Source organism: Dermochelys coriacea, chromosome 4 (genome assembly GCF_009764565.3).
Source record: "Dermochelys coriacea isolate rDerCor1 chromosome 4, rDerCor1.pri.v4, whole genome shotgun sequence".
Classification (NCBI taxonomy): Eukaryota; Metazoa; Chordata; order Testudines; family Dermochelyidae; genus Dermochelys; species Dermochelys coriacea.
Genome location: NC_050071.1, coordinates 101,667,050 through 101,691,473, shown reverse-complemented (window position 1 = coordinate 101,691,473; position 24,424 = coordinate 101,667,050). Strand labels below are relative to the sequence as shown.

At 43.1% G+C, this 24,424-nt stretch overlaps 1 protein-coding gene across 1 annotated transcript in view; it reads left to right on the top strand.

The window, feature by feature from the left end:
- The window catches only part of NWD2 (NACHT and WD repeat domain containing 2), a 123,076-nt gene that overhangs the window by 24,426 nt on the left and 74,226 nt on the right, over window positions 1–24,424 (top strand). Inside the window, exon 2 of the mRNA XM_038401059.2 lies at window positions 20,325–20,413. Coding sequence (XP_038256987.1) covers window positions 20,325–20,413 — 89 coding nt within the window. The remainder of the gene's footprint in view (window positions 1–20,324; window positions 20,414–24,424) is intronic.

Below are 24,424 nucleotides of genomic sequence, written 5' to 3'. Positions count from 1 at the left end.
GACAGCAATAAAGTCCAGGGACAAAAGGTAAAATAGTTTGTACCTTGGGGAAGTTTTAACCTAAACTGATAAAAATAAGCTTAGGGGGGTTTTCATGCAGGTCCCCACATCTGTACCCTAGAGTTCAGAGTGGGGAAGGAACCTTGACACCTGTGCATCCCAGTACAGAAAAATACATCAAAGAAAAACATTGGATTTCTTTGATTATTAGTACAGTTCAATACAGTTCATGCTTGCTTCCACACCCCCAGCCGGACCAGTAGGGCCTAAAAATAGGAGGGCCTAAGGCTATAGCTTTATTAATCTATGGGTTAATCCAGCCCTGATAACTGGCTATCCAAAGATTGTTGAACCAACATACATACTAGTTCTCTTTATTGTCAGCCGGAACGGGTTAGCAATCAGAAGAAATTGGGAGGGGTAAAATAAGGAACAGACAAAAAAACTAGTTAAAATGAAAGTACCAGCACCACAAAAACAAACCAGCAAGAAAACAACCCAAGGTATATATTAAGTGCCTAAAAACAAATACATTGGAAAACACAAACCATAGCCTTGTGGATAGATCATACAATGTTCATAAAAAAAATTCACACAATAACAAAAATTGGAAAAGGTTAGGGAGAAAAGAGGAAAGAAACCACTTTTTTGTATGTTTGTCATTGTTTTCCTTTCAGACATGACATAATCTGTTAAAACAAGCCATTTTTGTCAATGATTTGGTCTTGCTTAATAATTTTTAGTTGAGACACCATCTGGAATCCTCTCTTCTGTATTTTACTGAGAAATACAGTATTGCATTATCTACATGTGAATGGTTATAGATAAGGCTAAGATTTTTGTCATGGATATTTTAAGTAAAAGTCATGGATAGGTCATGGGCAAAAAAGAAAAATTAATGGAAGCGGTGACCTGTCCATGACTTTTTTACTAAAAATATCCGGGACAAAATGGGGATCTGCGGGTCCCCACATCATTTCAAGCAGGGCAGCTGCGCAGGGGCTAGGAGCTACCTGCAGCAGCTGGGGGGTACCCCTGCTGCCTGCAACCCTGGGGGTCCTCCCACTGCCTGTGGGAGCTGGGAGGTGCCCCTGCTTCCCATGTCAGCCAGGAGCTATGGTGTGCCCTCGCTGCCTGCAGCTCCAAGGACCCATGGCAGCTGGGGAGCTCAGGGTTCCCCTGCTACTGGCTGCTCCAGGGGTTCCCGTGGTGGCTGGGAGCTGCGGAGTACCCTCACTGCCTCTGGTAGCCCCCAGAGCTCCCATCCCCCACGAGCTGCAGGGAACCCTGCAGCTCCTGACCGTTGCAGGCTGAAGTCATGGAGATTGCTGGAAGTCACAGATTCCTTGATAGGAACATTTTTGAGGTATGTCACCTCCTGATGACCAGCCTCAAGTTCAAGACCTTAAGAACATATTTTTTTAATTAGAAATACATAACTCCTTGAATAGCCCTACATAATTTTTCAATGATTATAACTGCCAATGGGCTACTGGAGGTTGGTTTGAGAACTCATATAATAGAATCATAGAAGATTAGGGTTGGAAGAGACCTCAGGAGGTCATCTAGTTCAACCCCCTGCTCAAAGAGGACCAACACCAACTAAATTATCCCAGCCAGGGCTTTGTCAAGCTGGGCCTTAAAAACCTCTAAAGATGGAGATTTCACCACCTCCCTAGGTAACCCATTCCAGTGCTTCACCACCCTCCTAGTGAAATAGTGTTGCCTAATATCCAACCTAGACCTCCCCCATTGCAACTTGAGACCATTGCTCTTTGTTCTGTCATCTGCCACCACTGAGAACAGCCTAGCTCCATCCTCTTTGGAACCCCCCATTCAGATAGTTGAAGGCTGCTATCAAATCCCCCCTCACTCTTCTTTTTTTCAGACTAAATAAGCCCAGTTCCCTCAGCCTCTCCTCATAAGTCATGTGCCCCAGCCCACTAATCATTTTTATTGCCTTCCACTGGACTCTCTCCAATTTGTCCACATCCTTTCTGTAGTGGGGGATGCAGTACTCCAGATGTGGCCTCACCAGTTTCAAATAGAGGGGAATAATCACTTCCCTCCTTCTGCTGGCAATGCTCCTACTAATGCAGCCCAATATGCCATTAGCCTTCTTGGCAACAAGGGCACACTGTTGACTCGTATCCAGCTTCTCATCCACTGTAAGCCCCAGGTCCTTTTCTACAGAACTACCGCTTAGCCAGTCGGTCCCCAGCCTGTAGCAGTGCATGGGATTCTTCCGTCCTAAGTGCAGGACTCTGCACTTGTCCTTGTTGAACCTCATCAGATTTATTTTGTCCCAATCCTCCAATTAGTCTAGGTTCCTCTGGACCCTATCCCTACCCTCCAGCATATCTACCTCTCCTCCCCCAGGTTAGTGTCATCCGCAAACTTGCCGAGAGTGCAATCCATCCCATCATCCAGATCATTAATGAAGATGTTGAACAAAACCAGCCCCAGGACAGATCCCTGGGGCACTCCGCTTGATACCAGCTGCCAACTAGACATTGAGTCATTGATCACTACCCGTTGAGCCCGATGATCTAACCAGCTTTCTATCCACGTTATAGACCATTTATCCAGTCCATACTTCTTTAACTTGCTGGATTTCCCCATCTCCACAGAGCTAATTATCTCATCATAGAAGGCAGCAATCAGGTTGGTCAGGCATGACTTGCCCTTGGTGAATCCATGTGAACTGTTCCTGATCACCTTCCTCTCCTCCAAGTGCTTCAAAATGGATTCCTTGAGGACCTACTCCGGGGACCTGATTTTTCCAGGGACTGAGGAGAGATTGATTGGTCTGTAGTTCCCCGGATTCTCATTCTTCCCTTTTTAAAAGATGGGCACTATATTTGCCTTTTTCCAATCATCCAGGACCTCCCCCGATCCCGACCCTGATGAGTTTTTGAAGATAATGGTCAATGGCTCTGCAATCACATCCGCCAACTCCCTCAGCACCCTCAGATGCATTGCATTCAGTTATGGACTTGTGCATGTCCATGTCCAGCTTTTCTAAATAGTCCTTAACTTGTTCTTTCATCACTGAGGGCTGCTCACCTCCTGCCCATACTGTGCTGCCCAGTGTAGCAGTCTGGGAGGTAACCTTGTCTGTGAAGACCGATGCAAAAAAAAAAAAAAAAGCTTTGAGTGCTTCAGTTTTTTCCACATCATTGTGACTAGGTTGCCTCCCCCATTCAGTAAGGGTCCCACACTTTTTCCCTGACCATTTTCTTGTTGCTCACACACCTGTTGAAACCCTTCTTGTTACCCTTCACATCTTTTGCTAGCTGAAACTCCAATTGTGATTTGGCCTTCCTGATTACACCCCTGCATGCTCGAGCAATATTTTTATACTCCTCCCTAGTCATCTGTCCAAGTTTCCATTTCTTGTAAGCTTCCTTTGTGTTTAAGCTCACCAAAGATTTCTCTGTTAAGCCAAGCTGGTCGCCTGCCATATTTGCTATTCTTTCTGCACATCGGGATTGTTTGTTCCTATGCCCTCAATAAGGCTTCTTTAAAATACAGCTAGCTGTCCTAGACTCCTTTCCCCCTCATATTAGCTTCCCAGGGGATCCTGCCCATCAGTTCTCGAGAGAGTCAAAGTCTGCTTTTCTGAAGTCAGGGTCCATATTCTGCTGCTATCCTTTCTTTCTTTTGTAAGGATCCTGAGCTCAACCATCTCATGACCACTGCTACCCAGGTTGCCACCCACTTCTACTTCCCCTATCAATTCTTCCATTTGTGAGCACAGCCCCTAGTTGATTCCATCAACACTTGCACCAGTAAGTTGTCCCCAACACTCTCCAAAAACTTCCTGGACTCTCTGTGCACCCCTCTATTGCTTTCCCAGAAAATGTCAGGGTGATTGAAGTTCCCCATGAGCATAAGGGCCTGTGATTTGGAAACTTCTGTTAGTTGTCTGAAGAAAACCTCGTCTACTTCATCCTCCTGGTCTGGTGGTCTATAGCAGTTGCCCACCAAGCCATTACCCTTGTTGCTCTTGCCCAAAGACTCTCAACAGGATTTTCTCCAGTTTCATACTGGAGCTCTGAACAATCATACTGCTCTCTTACATACAGTGCAACTCCTCCACCTTTTCTCTCCCGCCTCTCTCTCCAATACCACCTGGGTAACCATGCATTCACCTCCACAATTCGACTGTCCCTACCAGGGCCTTTTCCTTCAACGGGGAGGATGAACCAGAACATGACTTGCGCCTCAAACTCCTTTATCCTTCTTCCCAGAACCACATAGTCTGCAGTGACTCGCTCAAAGTCATTCTTGGCAGTATCACTGGTGCCCACATGGAGCAGTAGGAAGGGGTAGCGGTCTGAGGACTTTATCAGTCTCAGCAGACAGTCCATCACATCCTGAATTCCAACTCCAGGCAAGCAGCACGCTTCTCAAGTTTCCTGGTCTGGATGGCAGATGGATGACTCCATCCCCCTTAAGAGGGAGTCCCCGACCATCACCACCTGTATCCTCCTCTTGGAAGTTGTGGTCAGGGAACCCCTAACCCTAGGACAATGCATCCCAGGCCTTCTGGTCAATGAGATCTCTTGATCCCTTCCCTCAGATGACTCTTCCAAACCATTCTCTGCCGTAGTACCTGTGCAGAGAGCCTGAAAATGGTTTCTTACCTCTATCTGCACTGGGGATACGTGGGTTCTCCTTTCTCTTCTTCTGGAGGTCACATGCTAGAGGTGGGTCTGACCCACCCCAGGAGCAGCCCCTCCAGGGGAAGACACATCCCCTGCTGGGACTAGCAGCTGGAGTCCTGTGCAGGGTAGGAGCCCCCGGCTGCGCACGAGATTTCACGGGGGAAATCAGATTTCATCAGCCATGACGTGTTTTTCACAGCTGTGAATTTGGAAGGGCTCTATATATAATCTTGGAAAAAATTATCCAGATTGCTTAAGATTTGAAACCAGGAGTTCACAAGAACCTAACCCTACCTCACAGGAGCACTATAAAAGGCAGTTAGTTAATGTTTGTACGGCTCTTAACATCTTCTGAGAATGGTGCTGTATAAATGGTAAGGATCATTATATTAGTTGTTTGGGTTTCTTGAATATGATGTGGATAATAATGGAGTTTCCCTCAGCAGCAATTTCCTTTCAGCATCTTTTCATGCAATTCACTCATTTCAGCAACAAATGCCTTGTTACAACTGTCTGTTTTTCTTTGGTAGTTGTTACAATATTGTGTACATGATAGATGTGTGATTTTTTTTAATGCACTCTTACGTTCATTTTCACTTATTTTTATGTGGTCCTCCTGTGCTTTGTGTCTGCTCAAACTATCAGCTAAAGTATCCTATTTCTTTTGCTTCCACTACTTTGATATGCAGCTTAGTTGGGAGACAAAATGTCTGAGATACCCTGTGGTTTTATCGATTGCCACAGATTCAGTGCCCCTAGTGGTTCAGTAACGTGTCCTGGTTGTTTTTCTTTGTTCTAATAGTGCCAGAAAAACTACTAGAATTGCCAGAATACACATGACATAATTGTTAAAATATTTCCTATTTTTCTATTTCAGTTTAAGTATAATGCCTTAACTTTTTTGAAGTATGAATTAATATATTCAGATTCATTAATTTTAATTGAATTCTTTGTATACATCTGCTTGATAGCCTAATATTAGTCCTAATCATAATTTTTATGTTATAATTTATTTTGCACAGATCACCCAGGAAACCTAGTCTAGGTTAAATAATGTGTTGTTTCATATTAATTTTGATTACAGTAACAATTCTTGTCATTGCAGGCTTTGCTATTTGCTCGTGTTTAGCTGTAATGAGCTTTGGTCTTCTGTAGAAGTAATTTTCAGACTTAATTTTGGTGTCTAATGTGCTTTGTCTACAGCTTCTTCCTTCACATCATTTAATTGTATGACAATAATTGTTTGTAAATTGTCTTGTTTTGGGGAGCTTTTGCTAGTCTGCTTTATCAAATGAAAGAGAATTGTCTTTTTATTGAATTAATAAACTTATTTTCTGTAGTTTACAGAAGGTGAAATTCATGCCACTGCAGAGATTCTGCTCATGACCTTCCATCCTGCAAAACACCCACACTGCTTGTGCACATTCCTTGCCCCCAAACCCATGCATAGGGAATGTGAGGGGCAGTGACTGAGGCAATAAAGTTGCAATCTAGAGGCTTTCACACACAGCCCGTTCAGAAAGGAATTTTGCCACAGGTCAGACTGGCAGAGATCCAGGGGGGGTTTCGCCTTCCTAAGCAGCATAGGGCATGGGTCACTTGCAGGTTTAAACTGGTGTAAATGGTGGATTCTCTGTAACTTGGAGTCTTTAAACCATGATTTGCAGACTTCAGTAACTCAGCCAGATGTTAAGGGTCTATTACAGGTGTGGGTGGGTGAGGTTCTGTGGCCTGCAATGTGCTGGAGGTCAGACTAGATGACCATGATGGTCCCTTCTGACCTTAAAAAGTCTATGAATGAATTTAACCATGAAAGATTGATGCATTAAAAATTATCTGGTGTTAGTTTAGAAGCACAATACAGGGGATAAAATTCTGCCTTAGGATACTCACATCCTACATTAATTGGCTTTAATAGGAATTGTTTGCACATGTCTAAGGGAAGAATTGGACTGGAAGGACTTGATCCAAAGCCCATTGAGGTAAATGGGAAAAAAAACTGTTGGTTTCAATGGGTAGTTGGCTTATATGGTACAAATTTGGGGCCTAGTCTAAACCCCACTAAAGTCATCTGGAGTCTTTCCATTGGCTTCAAAAGGCTTTGGATCAGGCCTTAAACTTGTACTATATAAAAATATTACCCTTTGAATAAAAATTGTGAACTTTCAGAAAACAGTCTATTTTAAATTGGGAACACAGAAAGCATGCATATACATGGATCAAGTAATTATTTATGTTGAAATTCTGTTGAGTAAGGGCACATGGGGACTGGTTCCCCAGTCTGTCACACTAGTTTTATGCTGGTGTATCTCCTAAAATGCACAGTTCTGTATTTTAATACCTCACCTCACCATATATGGTACCATCCTATTTTCCTGTGTGTGTGATGTCTAATGATATTGATGTTTAATGAGAAATAAAACCTACTACATTTAAATCTTTTTATTTGCACAATTTGTAGTAGGGAGTTTAAATTAACATTTTAAAAAAAACCAAGGTCCACATTTTAAAGTTTGTTCATAGTTTTAAGAAGTGTTATTCTTTGATTTTGGAGACAAGACGTAAAGTTGATTGGTACAAATAGAATTGTTGGGCTTACAACTAAGACCTGACTTTTGAATGCTATGTTAGGTTGTCAATGTGTTTTTTGTTTAATGTTTTGAAGTAACTTGTACATTTACAGCCATATCCTGTCATTGAATTGTCTTGTGAACATCTCCCAAAACACTTTGGGAGAAACTTTTCAGAGCTGTATATTATTGTAGGCATATGAATCTCTTTACCTTTTAATGACAGTCATGTGGTTAAAATAGGAGTTAACACTTGAAATTTCAGGGATTAAATCTGACAAGCATACTACTAAACAAAACAGCATCTTAACTGTTTTTTTTCCATACACATAGGTGCCCTAGTAAAATATAATCACATAAAGAAAAGAAACCTTTATATGTAGGGAGTGTTTTCATTTTGGCCCCTTCAAAATACATTGTTCTGAAACTGGTCACAGAATGAGGCAGGCAGCTAAGAACAAGGGGGAGGCTTTCACCTGGGAAAGGGAACATTAAGGGCCTGAGCAGGGAAGCCTTAGCCCTAGAGACTTAAGAATTCCTGTTTGAAAAACGCCATTATTCTCAGAGTGTGTTTGTCCCAGGGGTGCCCTGGAGCCCAAGGGGATTTGGACTGCTCTAACACAAAAGCTCTCACTGTTAGTGACTGACTGTTGTTGGATGTATTAATTGTGTTTATGTCTAAGTATGATTTAATTCTATTAATTTTAACTCTTATTTGATTAATTTACACTGTCCTTGTCGGACTGCGAATAGAGGCCCTTGTTGATTTTGTGATCACTGCATGCATGTCATTCCTGAATGAGCCCACTGAGTGTTAGATGCCTGTGTGGCTGTAACAGTTGGAGATCCTGCAGCACTTGCAAATTGGAGGGGAATATTTTGCCCTAAATCTTTAAATTCCACAGACTTGCAGGTTATTTTTACGATGCATCTGTCTAAAGCCAGGGACATGTGTGTTCCACCTCTATGGCGAGGCTATTCATTCAGAAACAATATCCTTGCCATAGGAGCTCACTAATTCAGAAGGAAGTGAACCAAACTGAGAGTGGCCTTTGGAACATTCTTCATTACCATTAGGTATCCCACTGAAGTTTCTTACAGGAGTTTTTATGTTGATCCTGCTTCTCTGGTCAGGTGCAGTGGTTTTATTACATTCTGCCAGACAGATTTCTCCTACAATTTCACAGCAGCATGCCTTAACTCCTGTGCAAAGTAATGTGTGTAAAACTTGGTGTAATCGGTTGCTGACTCACCACCATGGCACCTCCTGCTGGTTATTCTGGGAATTAGCTCAATCCAGCTCCAGAGCGCCCTCTGCAGGTGTTGTCTTGCCCATTGTCTGCTCTACTCCACTATTTCGGACCTGCGTTGCTCCCCTGCTCGGCAGTGTCCACTACTTCTTTTTCACTCCCCTTCCAGGAGTTATGGCAGTCCTTTGGCTTGCACCCGCTGCAGGGGCCAACCACAACCCAAAGTTTAGCCCCTCACTTCAGGGGCAAGTTGCAATCTGTTTTGGCCATGCTCCTCTGCAGCCAGGTGCAGTGCAAGAGGGGGACCTAGGCCCACCTGTTACTCTGGGTCCCAACCCAGGGACCCTCTAGCAGCAGCCTCTCTGCCCTTCTCTCCCCTTGTCTGTCTGTCTGTCATCCCTGGGCCACTTCCCCTTGGCCCTTGCACTTTCTTGGACCTTTCTGGCAGGGGCCTGCAGTCTAGCAGGTAACAGGCCAGAGCTCACCCTCTGCTCCCCTGAGCCTGCCCAGCACTGCTCTGTCTCAGGTGCTATGCCTGGAAGCCAGTCCTTCTCCCTTACTTGTCAGGGAGAGACTCCCCTCTGCTCTGCTGGGCAGCTTCTTATAACTGGGCTGCCCCAGCAGCTGCCTCCTAACAAGCCTTGCCCTAATTAGCTGCAGGCTTCCACAGCCTCCTTGGCTGCTCCTGCCCCACCTCCTGCTGGAGTGTGCCACCTGCATCACTACACATAGGTTTATGGAAAATAGATCCTGTCAAAGTAACTTGATATCTTTTTTTGATGAGATTACAAGTTTGGTTGATAAAGGTAATAGTGTTGATGTAATAGACTTAGACATCTGTAAGGCATTTGACTTGTTACTGGATGACATTTTGATTAAAAAACTAGAATGATACAAAATTAACATGGCACACAATAAAACTGCTTAAAAACTGGCTGGACTGATATGTCTCAAAATGTAATTGTAAACAGGGAATTGTCATTAAGCGGGTGTGTTTTCCATGGGGTCATGCAGGGATCAGTTTTTGGTCCTATGCTATTTAACATTTTTATCAATGATCTGTTCTGCACCCCAATACCATTCCTTTTTATTCTCTAAGAGTTTTCTCAAAGCCGCTGCTTTGGTAGCTAGATTAGGTATGAATTTCCAAGATAATTAATCATTCCCAGGAACTGTTGGGGACGTGGCACCATTTCAATGGCTGAAATCTTCCTCTTACCAGGTTTTACACCTTCATTGGAAATAACTTCCCAACAAAAGTCTGTTCTGTAACACCTAAAACATATTTCGCCCTATTTAGTTTGAGGTTTGCAGATCTCCTTGCATCCAGGACTTCCCAAAATCTACAATCATGCTTCTTTTTTGTTGAGCCCCAGATGCTGATGTCATCCATTGAGGTGTGAACACCGTTAATATGTTCATAGATCATATGTGTGGTTTTGTGGTACACTATGAAGCTATGCCAAAAGTTAGGTGTAATTGTGATGTGTCACTCCATATTCTTTATTAAAATATTCTTATGATATGAATATGACATAATTAAGATATACTTTATGCAAGATGGCTCATGAGAGATCATTGGAAAGCTTATGATTTACTGAATATGATTATCCTATTTGTATGCATGTATCATTTCTGTATCTGAAATTAGGAATATTGACTATATATATGTATTTCAACTATGCCACTTTGGGTGATGTCCACTGCTAACACTTCAGGTACAACAATGGAAAGGCAGACAGGGCCAATGGCCCATTAGCAAGGATAATGGACTGTGAAAAGCTTGGTCTTCCTGTGGACGCTCCATACTGCCCCTGATTCATGGATGCTGTGAACCTATAGAGTCAGGTGGCCTTGTCACCTGATACTAAAACATTACCTGGGACTTCTTGTAACTTTCCACTGTAAGGGAATGGGGGTCAAACTAGGAAACAAAGGACTCCCACCTTATGGAAATCCTATTTAAGGGTGGGGAGTGAGGTAATCCAGAATGTCAATTCTCCCCTGCTACCGCATCCAGTATGACTGCTGGGAACAATTAAGACTGAACTGTGGGAAAGAACTGGATCCAGGCTGGAAGGGCGTCTGGCCTGTGAAGAAGATTATTAGAACCACATTTAGGGTGAGAACTTACATGTAACCAGTTTCTTTAGTGAATTAAGCTTAGTTTGTGTGGTCTGTTTTATTTTCTTAGTAATCTGCCTTGTTCTGGCTGCTACCTCCTTAACCACTTAAAATACACCTGTTATAGTTGTTAAATTTATTTCTGGTTTACAAAATAACTCAGTTTATGTGATTTTAATGGGGGGAGGGGTGAGAATTTGCACATACCCTCCTCCACATTGAGGGAAGAAGTGAATTTCATATAATTTTGGGTTTTTACTCCAAGGGGGTGGGATTGAACATCTGGCTGCTGTGGCAAATTCCTGAAGCTGAGTCTTCCCAGATCTGATCTGCAGCTGGGTGTGGCTCTGCCTGTGTGTGTTAGAGGAGGTTTTAAGAGCCTGGCTCAGCAAGAGAGGTTAAAGGGGACCCATGCTGCCAGAATAGGTAGACTCAGTGGTATCTCAGCACATCCAGTGGCTTCCCAAGGGGTCCAACCCATCACAGTAATAATCTGTATCATCCAAATGGGATATTAAATGTGGGTAGTGTTGAGCTTTCTTCAGTTAATTTTAGCTGCCAAAATCCTGAGGATGCATCGAATTTACTGAAATATTGAGCATTTGCAAATTGAGTCATAATTTCTTCCCTCGTTGGTAGCTTGAAATGTTCTTGTTTTATAGCCTTATTGAGGTCTCTCGGATCTAACCATGTGTGTAGTTGGCTGTTACTTCTCTCCACCGTGACTAGGGAGCCCACCCATTCTGTTGGCTCTTCAATTTTTTGTTTACTTGCATTGCTTCCATCCTTGCAAGCTCAGTCTTGAGATTATCACAGAGTACAAATAGCACCTTTCTACATTGATGGAAAACTGGGGGGACCTGCTTGTTTATCTGGATTGTATGTTCACCCTGCAAGCAACGCATTCCTTGAAACAGGTCCTGATATTCCCAAATGAGTGCCTCATAGCCAGGTTCGGTATGATCTTGTAGTAAAAGCACCAGTTTTACCAGACTGAGTTTTTCACACGTAGCAAGGCCTAAAGTTGGTGTCACCTCCTTTGGCACTACAACGAATGGAAGCCTGTACATAGCTTTTGTATGGTTGATGCTAGTAATGCACCTCCCTTTCACTGGTATATTTGTTCCGGAATAATCAGGTACTTTTATTTTTGTTGGGCTCAGTTTTGGTCTTATTTTCAGTCTCTCATAATCTTGTTCAGACAGAATATTAACCTGAGCTCCCGTGTCCAGTTTCAGTGGAATAATTGTTTCATTCACTTTCATTGGCAGTATCCAGTCCCTCTCATCCGGCTTGCTTGATTTCAGTATGTTTATGAAAAATTCCTCAACCATGTTGTCTTCAACTGAATGCACTTGAGTTTTCTGAATTTGAGATCTGCAGCGTTTTGCAAAATGATGATTTTCCCCACATTTATGACAGAATTTTCCAGAGGGCAACACACTGTTTAGGGCATGCTGTGATCCATACCGTCCACCTGATTGTCTGTACCCAGACTTCCCCCTAGGAGTGGTTTTCATAGCAAGTGGTTCTGTAACCCAAACACCTCCTGGGTGTGGTGTTCAGTCCCATCTAGTGGCACTGAGACCACTTAGAGAGAGATTAATGAGTCTGCTCTACAGCCTTAGCTAAGGGCTATATGGCTTTTAGCTCATGTGGTAGAGACTCATGTACTAAGTTCCAGAGGTCCCAAGTTCAATCCTGCCTGCTGACAATGGGGGTCTGTTGGCAGTAGAGTTCTACTTTTTTACTTGACCTATTTTGGCTGTATTCTTTTGTACTTAGTACATGGATGAACCCTTCTGTTGAACTGAGCTCTTTGGTTCATGCTTCCACAGTTTTTGCTGCCCCTATGGCTACTAAATACAATTTAAATCTCTGTGTGAATTTTTTCCAGTTCTCTGCAACATTGCCAGACAATTGCAGGCTGGATGGAGGTTGCAACACATCCATTTTTGGCTATTTCCCCTTTCTTAAGCTAATCAAGCTACTATTGTCCTTATAAAAATACATATAAAAGCCTTTGTTCTTCTCTGTTTGCTGCTCCACTGCTCCCCTTGCCTCTGCTTTCAGTTGCAAACACAGGAGTTAACTTCAAAATGACTGCAGTTTTCGTCTCATTCAGCACTTCTGACACCATGTAATGATCTCGGGGTTCATTAAACACCAAACTAGTGAATGAGAAAGGAATACAACTTTTAATAAAACAAACTAGAGAGCTTCTGTGGTGAACTGCTGTACACAGCTACATGGTATTCTCAATCCCAGCTTCCAAGGCACATCTCTAAATTCCTGTATTCATAATACTACCCCTTATGAAGGACCGTCTCTAAATTATAATCTTCCATACCCCTATCTTTACAGCAAGGAGGCTGGGGAGTGAGCTGGTTCACCGTGTCCCCTTAACAACTTACCCTAAATGGGCTTTTATGGAGCTTCAATTGCTAATTCCAATTGCTCCCTGCTCACACGGAAACCCAAGGGAGGGAGAATGCAGTAACGCAGCCTGCCCTCTTTCAGTGTGAATTTCTCCAGGGGCTCTGGAGTCCAGGGTAGCTCAGGGACATGTAATTTTCATCTCTATGTGCCAGTTTCTATGAATCTAACCTGATGTTTGTAAAGTGCTCTGAGATTCTCAGATGAAAGGCACCATAGAAATGCAAATTACTGTTATTATTATGGTATTATATGCAGAGACAAGGTTTCCATAATATTTAAGGTTTGAGAACATTATTTTCCTTTTGATATTCAAAAGCTTTTAGTAACATGAGTAATACAAAGTGATATTGTGCTAAATGGGGTAAAAAAAACCCTGCTGCTTAGTAGGAGTTGCTGAAAAGTCTTTGGTGATGTGAGCATCTTATTGTTATCAGGTATGGAAGTAGTGCCCTTATTCAGTATTGCTGCTAAGTAATGTTCAGTATTATTTTCACCACGTACTCTTCTATTTCTAGCAGAGTCTCATGGTAATGAAAAGAAAACTTATTCAGAGGCCAAATAAAATGTAGAGCATAAAAATGTTCTCTGTGCCAAACATGTGTGCTACCCATGGGCAGCGGGTATAATAGGGTAGGGGAGGCTAAGCTTCCCTAAGCCAAGCCCTGGCCCTGCCCATGCTCTGCCCTCTCCCGCAAGCTGGCAGGAACTCAGCTCCGCTGCTGGCCAGAAGTCAGCAGGCTGATAGTGAGGCCAGGCGGTGGCCCAGGATGGTTTGGCCAGGGCTCCTCTGGCGCGAGGGGAGACGACTTAAGGCTCCAGTGGATGGGGGGGAGGGCACTCAGGGCACCCACAAATGGGGTGGAGGGTGCTTGGGGCTCCCATGGATGGGGGTAGGGGTGGTGCCTTGGGTGGAAGAGGTAGGGCTGCGTGGCTAGCCTCCCCAAAGGGGGGCTCACACGCTGTCCATGATGCTACCTCCCCCAACAAGTATTGTATTTATACTATGTTCTTCAGTGAGGTTTCTGAATGGCTGTGCATTTAGGGTTAGATCAGGAGAGATGCTCTTCACTCATGCAAAGGCAGAGGTGCTAGCAACAGGTTCCCCCGGCCCCCCCTTCTATGACTGTACAAGAGCATCTAATGATAACAATGCCTGTACCTCCTGTGTTCAAAAGAACACAAGGAGGGGGAGTAAGCTAGAAAAAAGGGGTTATAGACAAGGCAGGGCCAAAGCCCCACCACCTCTGTGCGGCGGCCCAGGGAGCAGGGCTGGCACACTGCGGATAGGAAGGGAGAAGTCTGCTGCATCCATTAGGGTAGAGCATGTCGCTCACCCCTTGTGCACAAGGAGCAGCCCTGGAAGAAATGATCAGTGTTAATGTTGTTGATGGCTCTGGACTTTGTGTGGATAGCAGGAGTGGTCAATAGATGGATTGTAGGCCAAATCTGGACCGCCAGACTCTTTTGAATGGACCCCAAAATATTTTTATTTACTTATTCTTGTTTGTTTTTCCTCTGGAGTTTGGACCGTGACTATACAGTGACCAGGGAATTGGGCCTTGACAAAATGACTACCCCTGCTGCCGAGCATTAATCTGTGTGGTGGTCTCAGCAGCAGCAAGGGCTGCTTTTTTCTTTCTCTCTCTTGGTTCCAGGTTTAGCTGTCTGCCCGTCACAAATGTTGTCTGCTGTGTCAGTCAACAGCTTTTCTCTGGTCCTCTGCGAGCCGGGTAGCACAACACTCCTGTCTAGTCAATCCCATTGTTATGGCCCATACAACCACTGTAGCTGCGACTTTCACTCGCCTGAACTTGCATTACTCCCACAGGTAATCCTTACATATGTGTGTCAGTTACATGAATAGGCTGTAAACTTAAATGTTCTGTGTCTTTGAAGACCAGTTTGGATTTGTAAACAATTTGTGAGATTAACCTCTACAAATTTTCTCGTCTCCATTGCCAAATTTGGGCCACTATGGCTGCTGGTGTGTCACAGGGAACAGGAAATAGTTGTGTGGGCAGGATTGTTATGGTAGAAGTGTTAGTGATTGCAAAGAGCTGATTGCCTACAATTTTCCTTTTTAACTCCCTATTTTCATTTGCTTATACCTTTCTGAAACTTTCATCGATTGGACAGAACTTTTCTGTGTCTGGTATTTGTCAGAAGGTGAATGGTTTTGACAAGTTTAAGCCAATATGATCACTCATTTTCAAATCCAAGAATGTAAAATATACACTCTTCCCATTATATATTTTTTAAAAGTACTAACAAAAGAGCTTGCATTCAAAAGTTAAAATTTGGCATAGGAAATGGACCACTCAGAGAAACAGTACACTTGATTATTCTGATGAAAACTGGCTGTGATTTGACTTAGCTATGAGCCTTCAAAAAATCATACATCACATAAACAGTGATCACCTATCGTTTGGCAGGAAGATGGGCCACATGTGTAAATGGCCAATTTAGCCGCATCATCAAAAATTTATTGAAGGTTTACTCATTAAATGAGGCAGGGCTCTACAAGCATCCTACATCATTCAATGTGCATTTTCCAATGTGAGCATCAGGAGCTCTGCTTCATACATTACAAAGTAAAGTGCATGCTATCTTGATCCACAGCCCATTGAAGTCGATGGGAGTCTTTCCACTGATTACAGTGGGCTTTGGTTCAGGCCCTGAATGAGGCAAGGCATTTTGTAATGATGCAAGGTGTGCATTCAGGGAAGTAGTGATCCATAGGAGTTGCTGCTCATGGGTAATTATTCTTTCAGTGAAGCTGTGTCTGACAAAAAGGACACGGTGTTCTGTTGGTTTGATATCAATATCCGCCCAGAATTTTTAAAAGGTCTTAACTTATCCTCCACTTTTGCGAATACAATTTTGTGACTACAGTTTATCATAAACTCTAAGGCTATCATTTGGATTTCAGAGTACCTGATTAACATTAGGATAACATTCTCTTGTGCTGTTAGCACTACTTCATTCTGGCAGCCAGAAGAATGTCATTTAAGTAATCTCTTCGTCTGCAGCAGCCTGTAAGTTAAAATTTGCCTGTCTGTGAGATTCCCAATTTTTAGGAACTTGCCAACCTCACAGATTTTCTGTCAGTATGAATCAAGTCAGATTTTATTTAATTAAACCAGTTTCTGTCCTCCATCCTAATTACTCTGCTCCATCTTAAATTATGTGCCATTCCATTTTCAGAAAGACAAACTTCATAAAGTAATAAAAAACAGGAATTCTTAATTGTTCATTAATATAAGTAACAAAACTTCTGAATTAGTGAGGCCCTACAGAAATGATATTGTTTCTGAATGAGTAGCATCACCATAAAGGTGGAACAAGCTTATGTCCTTAGTTTCAGACAGATGCATCATAAAAATAATCTGCAAGTCTGTGAAACTTAAAGATTTAAGGCAAAAATTTCCCCTCCAATCTGCAAGCACTGCAGGATCTCCAACTGTTACAGCCACATGGGCCTCCAACACTTGGTGGGCTCATCCAGGAATGACATGCATGTAGAGATCACAAAATCAACAAAGTCCTATTCCCAGTCTGACAAGGACAGTGCAATTTAATCAAATAGGAGTTTAAATGAACAGAATTCCAATTAAACAAATGTTTTATCTTTTTCCATTAAGATTTGTAGACAGGAGTTAAAAATGTAGGGTACCTTGTTGCAATACCAGACAGAATTCCAGTTAGACCAGGAGTGGCTCCTGAGAAGAAGCCAGAATTTACCAATGTACATTGCCAAAGAGCCACAGTAATATGTCAGCAGCCCCCCAGCAGCTCCCACCACCCGCTCCCAGCGACTCCCATCCACCAGCTGCCCCGCCAATCAGCGCCTCCTCACTCCCTTCCCACACCTCCCAATCAGCTGTTTCATGGCATGCAGGAGGCTCTGGGAGGGAGTGCGGAGGAGCGAGGGCATGGCAGGTTCAGGGGAGGGGGCGGGAAGGAGTGCAGTGGGGGCAGGGCCTGTGGCAGAGCCAGGGGTTGAGCAGTCAGCACCCCCCAGCACATCGGAAAGTTGGCGCCTGTAGCTCCAGCCCCAGTGTCAGTTCTTACAGAAGGAGCCACATATTAACTTCTAAAGAGCCACATGTGGCTCTAAAGCCACAGGTTGGCCACCTCTGAGTTAGACAATGCTTTAGCTCTATTTGATTTTTGGAGAGTTAAAAAATTCAGGACTGTTCTGTGTGATGAGCTGGATTTATTTCTCTTTCTGAACGAGATTCTACTACCCTCATCACATTGAGGGGTACTTCATTCCAGAAGTAGTGCCGTTGAAATCACACAACCTGAGTGAGGGTGGCAAAACTGTACTCTCTCTATATTTTGTTCCCCAAACCAAAAATGATCATGGTTCACTCCATATTTCTTCCCCTCGGTGGATCTCTACTTTTGTTCCTCATTCTAGCTTTTCAATATAGAGAATATTTTGTCTGCTATGATATTGGTCATTTTAGTAACTGTGGACAGCATTAGCCAATTAAAACTGTTTTTTTTTCTGAAAACTCATGTCCCAACAGCCAGTTGCTTGCTTAAAAGAGACAATGCTATTTTTACAATAAGTATCATATTTTGGAAAATAGGAAAAGATCATTTAAGTCTGATTGAGGATTCTCCACTGAGCAATGTTTAGGGTTTCTGATTTTCCAGCAAAATATATTCTCTACAGTCACTAAGACACTTGATGCTACTATAGGTATGTATTTTTGTAGTTAGATAACAGTTGATGGCCAGCCAACATTTAAATGTTTTTCTTAAGGAAACACTGCATTTCTTAAGAATATGAGACTTCCTATTTTTGGTAGACTGTTTCACACCAAAATTATCCTAGCTCAAGGCAAAGGACATAGACTATTTCATCCTGGATCAGTGACAAATTTGAAGTCCAATGCTTCAATGGCTATAAGTGTAGAAACTGATATTGTCAAATATTTTTGATGGATTAAACAAATTTCTCATATACTCATAGATTAAGGTCCGAAGGTAACATTGTGATCATCTAGTCTGACTTCCTGCACGTTGCAGGTCACAGAACCTCACCCACCCACTCCTGTAATAGACCCCTAGCCTCTGGCTGAGTTACTGAAGTCCTCAAATCATGACTTAAAGACTTCAAGTGACAGAGAATTCATAATTTACATTAGTTAAAACCTGCAAGTGACCTGTGCCCCATGCTGCAGAGGAAGGTGAAAACCCCCAAGGGTCTCTGCCAGTCTGACCCAGGGGAAAATTCCTTCCTGACCCCAAATATGGCAATCAATTAGACCCTGATCATGTGGGCAAGACCCACCAAGCAGATACCTAGGAAAGAATTCTCGGTAGTAACTCAGAGCCCTCCCTATCTAGTGTCCCATCTCTGGCCATTGGGGATTTTTGCTACTGGCAGTCGCCAATGAGTCACATGCCATTGTAGGAAGTATTTCATTCCTTAGTAGACTTTCTATTTTATGTTCTGTTTCTGTAGTATTTGAGCACCTCATAATCTTTAATGTATTTTTCCTCCTAACATCCCTGTGAGGTAGGAAGGTACTATAATCCTCATTTTACACATGGGGAACTGACATACAGAACAAAAGAGACCAAGTGTCCAGAAAGGGTTTAAATGGCGTAAGGGGGCCCTATGTACTTTCCTGACCCCAGTTGGCCCCCAAGGACTCTGCAAAATCCCAGGAACTCGGATTGCAGCTCAGAGAATGCCCTGAAGTGGTGAAGAAAGTGAGGTAGGGACATGCATTTAGTGTTTGTTGTTTTGTATGATCGGTGCGCTCCTATACTTTACCTGATTAAGTATAAAAGAGGATAAAGGCATTTAAGACTGTGTAAAGTGTTTGTTGACTGCTTCAGAACTGCTGTATGCCCCTGAGAGAGATAAACTGTAAACAAGAAGCTTTGCACCTCTGGGGCGGAGTTTGAATAATCAGGGTATCTCAGGGGTCAGCACTGGTCTTGGAGGGCTACAGCAGGTGGGCTGAGAACCCACATTTCCTAGAAGAGGAACAGACAGAGTCAGTGCTCAAGAAATGTGCCAGAGAAGCCATGGGAGGAACCAGTGCTACAGCCTGCTGTAGCTCTAAAAGCTTGAAACACACTGGCAGGGCCGGCTCTACAGTTTTTGCCACCCCAAGCAGTGAAAAAAGCTGCCACCACGGACGCAAAAGGGAGAAGCTGCCGCTGATTTGCCGCTGTGGCCGGCGGAACAGAGAAGCTGCTGCTGAATTGCCGCCGTGGCGGAAACACTGCCGCCCCAAAGCACCCCCTTGGAACGCTGGTGCCTGGAGCTAGCCCTGCACGCTGGGAACGCAGACCAGCAGAGGCTTGGATTCCCCTCACAGCAGTCCCAGTGGATGGCTGACAGAGAGCACTCACTAGGATCTTTGATACTAAGGCTACATCTATACTAGGGTTGTAATTCCCAGCTCATGTGGGCATACTCTTGCTAGCTCTCATCTGAGCTAGGATGCTAAAAATAGTAGTGTAGCCATGGTAGCATGGGCAGTGGCGGCACTGTACTAGCTGTCCTGCGTACAAACCTGGCTGAACCCCCTGGGTGCTGCTGCTGCCTGTGCTACTGTGGCTACAATACTATTTTTAGCGCACTAGCACAGATGAGAACTACCACAAGTATGTCTATGCGAGATGAGAATCAAATCCCCAGGTCCAAGGACAGATGTAGCCTTAGTAATTTACTAATTTTTTTTTTAATTATGAAAACAGGCCTCTGGAGATCTGCATACCCAGACTTATAGGCCACATGTGGGTGTGAGGATTAGTGCATTTAGTACTCTAATTTCAATGCTTCTCTTTTAAGAGACTACAGAATTAGAGGGGGTGAAGATATGATGGTAGAATTTGGCTCTTACTGCAATGAAACCTTGATTTATCTATGCATATTCTGCTATACCTACCTAATCTTTGGTTTGTCTCTGTTCTGGAGGTTTTTCTAATCAGTAAAATTCAGCTCCCTGAAAATTAAATAAAAGTCAAGTTGACATATGACTGCTGACTTTACAGGGTCAGTTCAGTCCTGTTTTACAGAAGCCTATTCGTAAAGTATGTATTAAGCTGGTTGTATTAAATATCATAACACATTTACATTAAACAGAACATCCAGGGACAAAATTTGGATATTGAAATCCCCCTATTAGATTTTCATTCATTTTTTCAAGACTTCTCTATTTTCCTCAAAAAATCTATATATAGGTCATAAAAATATAGAGTTAATATAAATGTTAACAAAATTCTTTTTTCTATCACAGATACAGTAGCAGAAAGAAGTACCCTAAGAGAACATGTTTGTCCCAAGCTGAGAGAATTCTGCAGAGAAAACTATGGGCTGGAATTACAGGTAGATTTTATCACATTAACTATTCAATTATGATATATAATTAACCTTCCTATTTTTGAAAATATTTTTGATTTATATGTAAAAATAGTGTAATTATTGATAAATCTGACACAAAATAGAAGCCTATACAAAACCAAAAAAAGTACATGTAATATGATAATTTTGTCAAATTGAAGTGCTCAAAGCATCACAAGAAAAGAGAGTTGGTATTAATAAAAAGACAGCTAAGAAAAATCCACACTACTCTATGGAAGAGTGTTTACTGGTAAATAAGAACAATATAGTAACAAATTAATAACATTTCCTCTTGAAAGTTATGCATAATGAAACTGTAAAAATACAAAACACTTAAGAGGAAATAATGTCACATCCAAATTATGGTACTGTCTTTCTAGAAATTAAACTGTTCATATTCAGAAAATATAAAGTCACATATAGTTTCAACAATTTGGGTTAATGTTAATCACATCATTCCTGCTTTTCTTTTGATCATCATTTAAGTCACAGCATCTTCATACTACATATAATTACTGCTGCAACTACAATTTTGTCATCAGTAACATGGAAATGAATTTGATAGGCAAATTATTGAAGCCTTGATGACCAATGAAAAACTCTGAACATTTTTTTTTTAAAACTATCCCATGTGTTTGCGGAGTCATGGCCAGGTTTGGAAAGATATGGTGTAAAATCCTGGCTCCATTAAAGTAAATGGCAAAATTCCCACCCACTTCAGTGGGACTAGGATTTCACTCATGAACTTTTTTCACCTTGTATATTACAATAACTTGGTCCTTCCACACCTCTCGGGGAACAATATCAGTAATGAATATAAAAGTCACTATCTTCTTACAGTTAGCTAGGCATGTGTTTAAGTACCTTCCTGAAGACTCTGGCAATAGAAAGACTCCCATTGGGCCCAGCTGGCAGCAGTAGAGCAGGTAGCACACGGTGATGGTGCTGCCAGGACAGAGCATGCCAGCCTGGAGTTGGTGTTGCAGAGCCAGGGCAATGGCAGCTACTTCTTAAAGATCCTGGAGCTGCTGCAGGCAGCCAAAGATGCCGCTATCCTTTGCGCCATCAGACCCTGCAGCCAGTTTGGGGCACTGCTGGAGTGGAGGAGCTGTTTGGAGGCTAGCTGCTTGACCAAGAGTCCTCTTTCACAGAGAACTGCAGTGCAGAAAGTAAGTACAAAATATGGTGGAGGCATCGTTGTAACAGTCGTGTCAACTGCTTGGTGGAGCTGATGGGCCATGAGTCTTTTCAGGTCAAGGAATTATCACAAACTTTATTGAGTTGGAAGGGAAATACCTTCGGTCAAAGTAGAATGGGAGTTCCAGTTTCCCTCATGAGCTTTTAAAATTAGTTGTGGAGAACTGTCACAGGGTCTGCTGACCGCTAGTGAGCCTCCCCCTTGTCACTCTGGGGATTAGCTGATTCCAGGTCCGACACATCCTTTCCACCTCTCGCTGCATGCCCTACCTTCTCTTCCTGGCCCTCAGCGAGGCAAGATGCTCCGTGTTCATGGCTTAGCCCCCTGGCCAAGTCACATGTCCTCCCCTTCTGGGGTATCAAAGTCTTCTTATAAACGGGCTCAGGCAGCTATTCTCTGTTCAGCTGGTGCCACTTCTCCAGTGGCTGGTAGGTGAAGCTGGGCCTGCTCTCTACTGTGGGTTCCAGCTCATAGACCATCTAATCAGCAGCCACCATCTGTTCCATTCTTTACCTTACTACCTTTTCCCTAAGCATTTCATAACCTCTAGCTGCCCTAGATTTGCCAGCCCCAAAACTCCCTCCTCCCAGGAGGAAACTGTAGGATTCTTTGGCTGCGTAGACTCTAAATGTGTCTCCCTTCTCCCAGGGAGTGACTGCAGCCGATTTCCCTGCAGCCCTCCTCTGCTAACTTCCTGTCTTCATAAACCCAGCCCAGCTTGTTCCTCCTCGGCTGGGTTTCCTCATTATTCAGTCAGCAGATTACTTAAACTACCTAATCCCCCTCAGCTGTGGCCTGTCTGGTTAATTGGACCCCTTCTTAGCCTACATTAAGCTCTTCAGGGCAAGTGTGGGGTCAATACCCCATCACAAGAACTTAATGTTTTAAGAAGAGGACTCTTCACTCCTGACCTTGCTTTTCCAAGAATACCTGGATTATGAAGACATTTGGTACCTTGTGATGAAGGCGGTTGCTGAAAACATCAGACAAGTCATGTAGAAGACAAAAGAGTATATCTCTTTACCAGCAGAATGTATTTTTCCTTGTTTAATCTATTAGCATGCCGAACAAAGAGAATGAGGTGGTCAGTTTCATAGTGAAGCAAGCTAAGCAGGAGGAATGGAATGTATTGAAGCTAAAGAAGTATAAACAGGCATTTGAAAGGATGTGGCTTGGCCTTCTTAAACACAAGCTACCCAGCGGCCTTTACAAAAATAGTCTTGAAATGTTGAATGACTCAATCCAGCCTCACCTGAGTGAACCCACCCTCCAAATAGATTTCCTGACAGTCACATGTGATATAGTGTAGGTGGAGCAGTCAGTCTTCTAGCCTTACATGGATTATTTTCATAGAATCATAGAATATCAGGGTTGGAAGGGACCTCAGGAGGTCATCTAGTCCAACCCCCTGCTCAAAGCAGGACCAAGCCCCAATTTTTGCCCCAGTTCCCTAAATTGCCGTCTCAAGGATTGAACTCAAACCCTGGGTTTAGGAGGCCAATGCTCAAACCCTGAGCTATCCCTCCCCCCTTTATTCTGATTTGCCAGCATAATCTGTAATACCCTGTCTTTTTACAAAAAGATGTAGAGAATCTTACACTCCTGAATATATCACATGAAGTACCAAGCCTGGTTTTTCAGCTAGCTGATTTATTTTTGTCTTTATCATATTTGCCAGAATACCTGGTGGCAGCATTCATACAACGCCTCACTAAGTTGACTCTCCCCAGTCCTCCCTAGTTTTTTCTGATGGTTATTTCTTCCATCTGAAATCTCTTCCGGAAGCATTCAGTTTGCAATGTTCTCATGAACACACCCACAAGGCTTGAAGATTTGTCAGAAGATCCATATATTATGGATGAGGAAGAGCTACAGACTCTTCAGAGCCATTATCACCCTGATATGGCCTGAACAGCTGCCATCATGAACCAGTCTCTGTCTGAATTAATGGACTACATATTGGAGCTCCTGGAGTTATTGACCTATGTGCTTTTTGATAAGAGAATAAAAGAAAAAAGCCACCAGTGTCCCTCTAGAGTTTGAGAGGAGTGAGAGGATTATTTGGCAAGAGAATGATCTCTTTGCAGAGTATTTTGCATCAGAATGATACTGCACTTTGGTAATAAACTTTTTTTTATGACTGACTTTGACTGTGGAAGCCAAACAGAACTGTTTTATGATAGTTCCATTGAGTTTTGGCTGTAAAATCTAAATTGATGGTTGGACTATTTGAGGTGCTTCTGTGACCTTCTTGCACCTTCCTATGAAGCATCTGTTGTTGATCACTATCATTGATAGGTTACTGGGCTAGATGGACCTAATCAACTCTGGCAGCATACTCATCATGCTTGAATCTGGGCATGTGGAGTTGGAGTAAGTGGAGACCTTCTCAGACCATTAGGCCTGGGTTCTGCACAGATTTCATTCCAGAGGTTATTATCTGCACAAAACTCTGTCACTTGCACACTCCAGGGGCTTTTCTACACCTATATTTTATAGTGCTCTAACTTGCTGGCTCAGGGGTGTGAAAAATCACCCCCCTGAGCGCAGCAAGTCTGAGCGCTTTAAAGCGCTAGTGTGGACAGGCTCCAAGCACTGGAAGCTGCACTCCCAGCGCTCTGAGCTAATCCCCTTGTGGAGGTGGATTACCAGGAGCACTGAGAGAGCTCTCTCCCAGCGCTCGCATGCGACCACACTCGCACTTCAAAGTGCTGCTCCCGTGACAGCATTTGAAGTTTCCAGTGTAGCCATGCCCTAGGGCTTCCACTTTCACCTAGTTCTTAGGGCTCAAGGCTTCC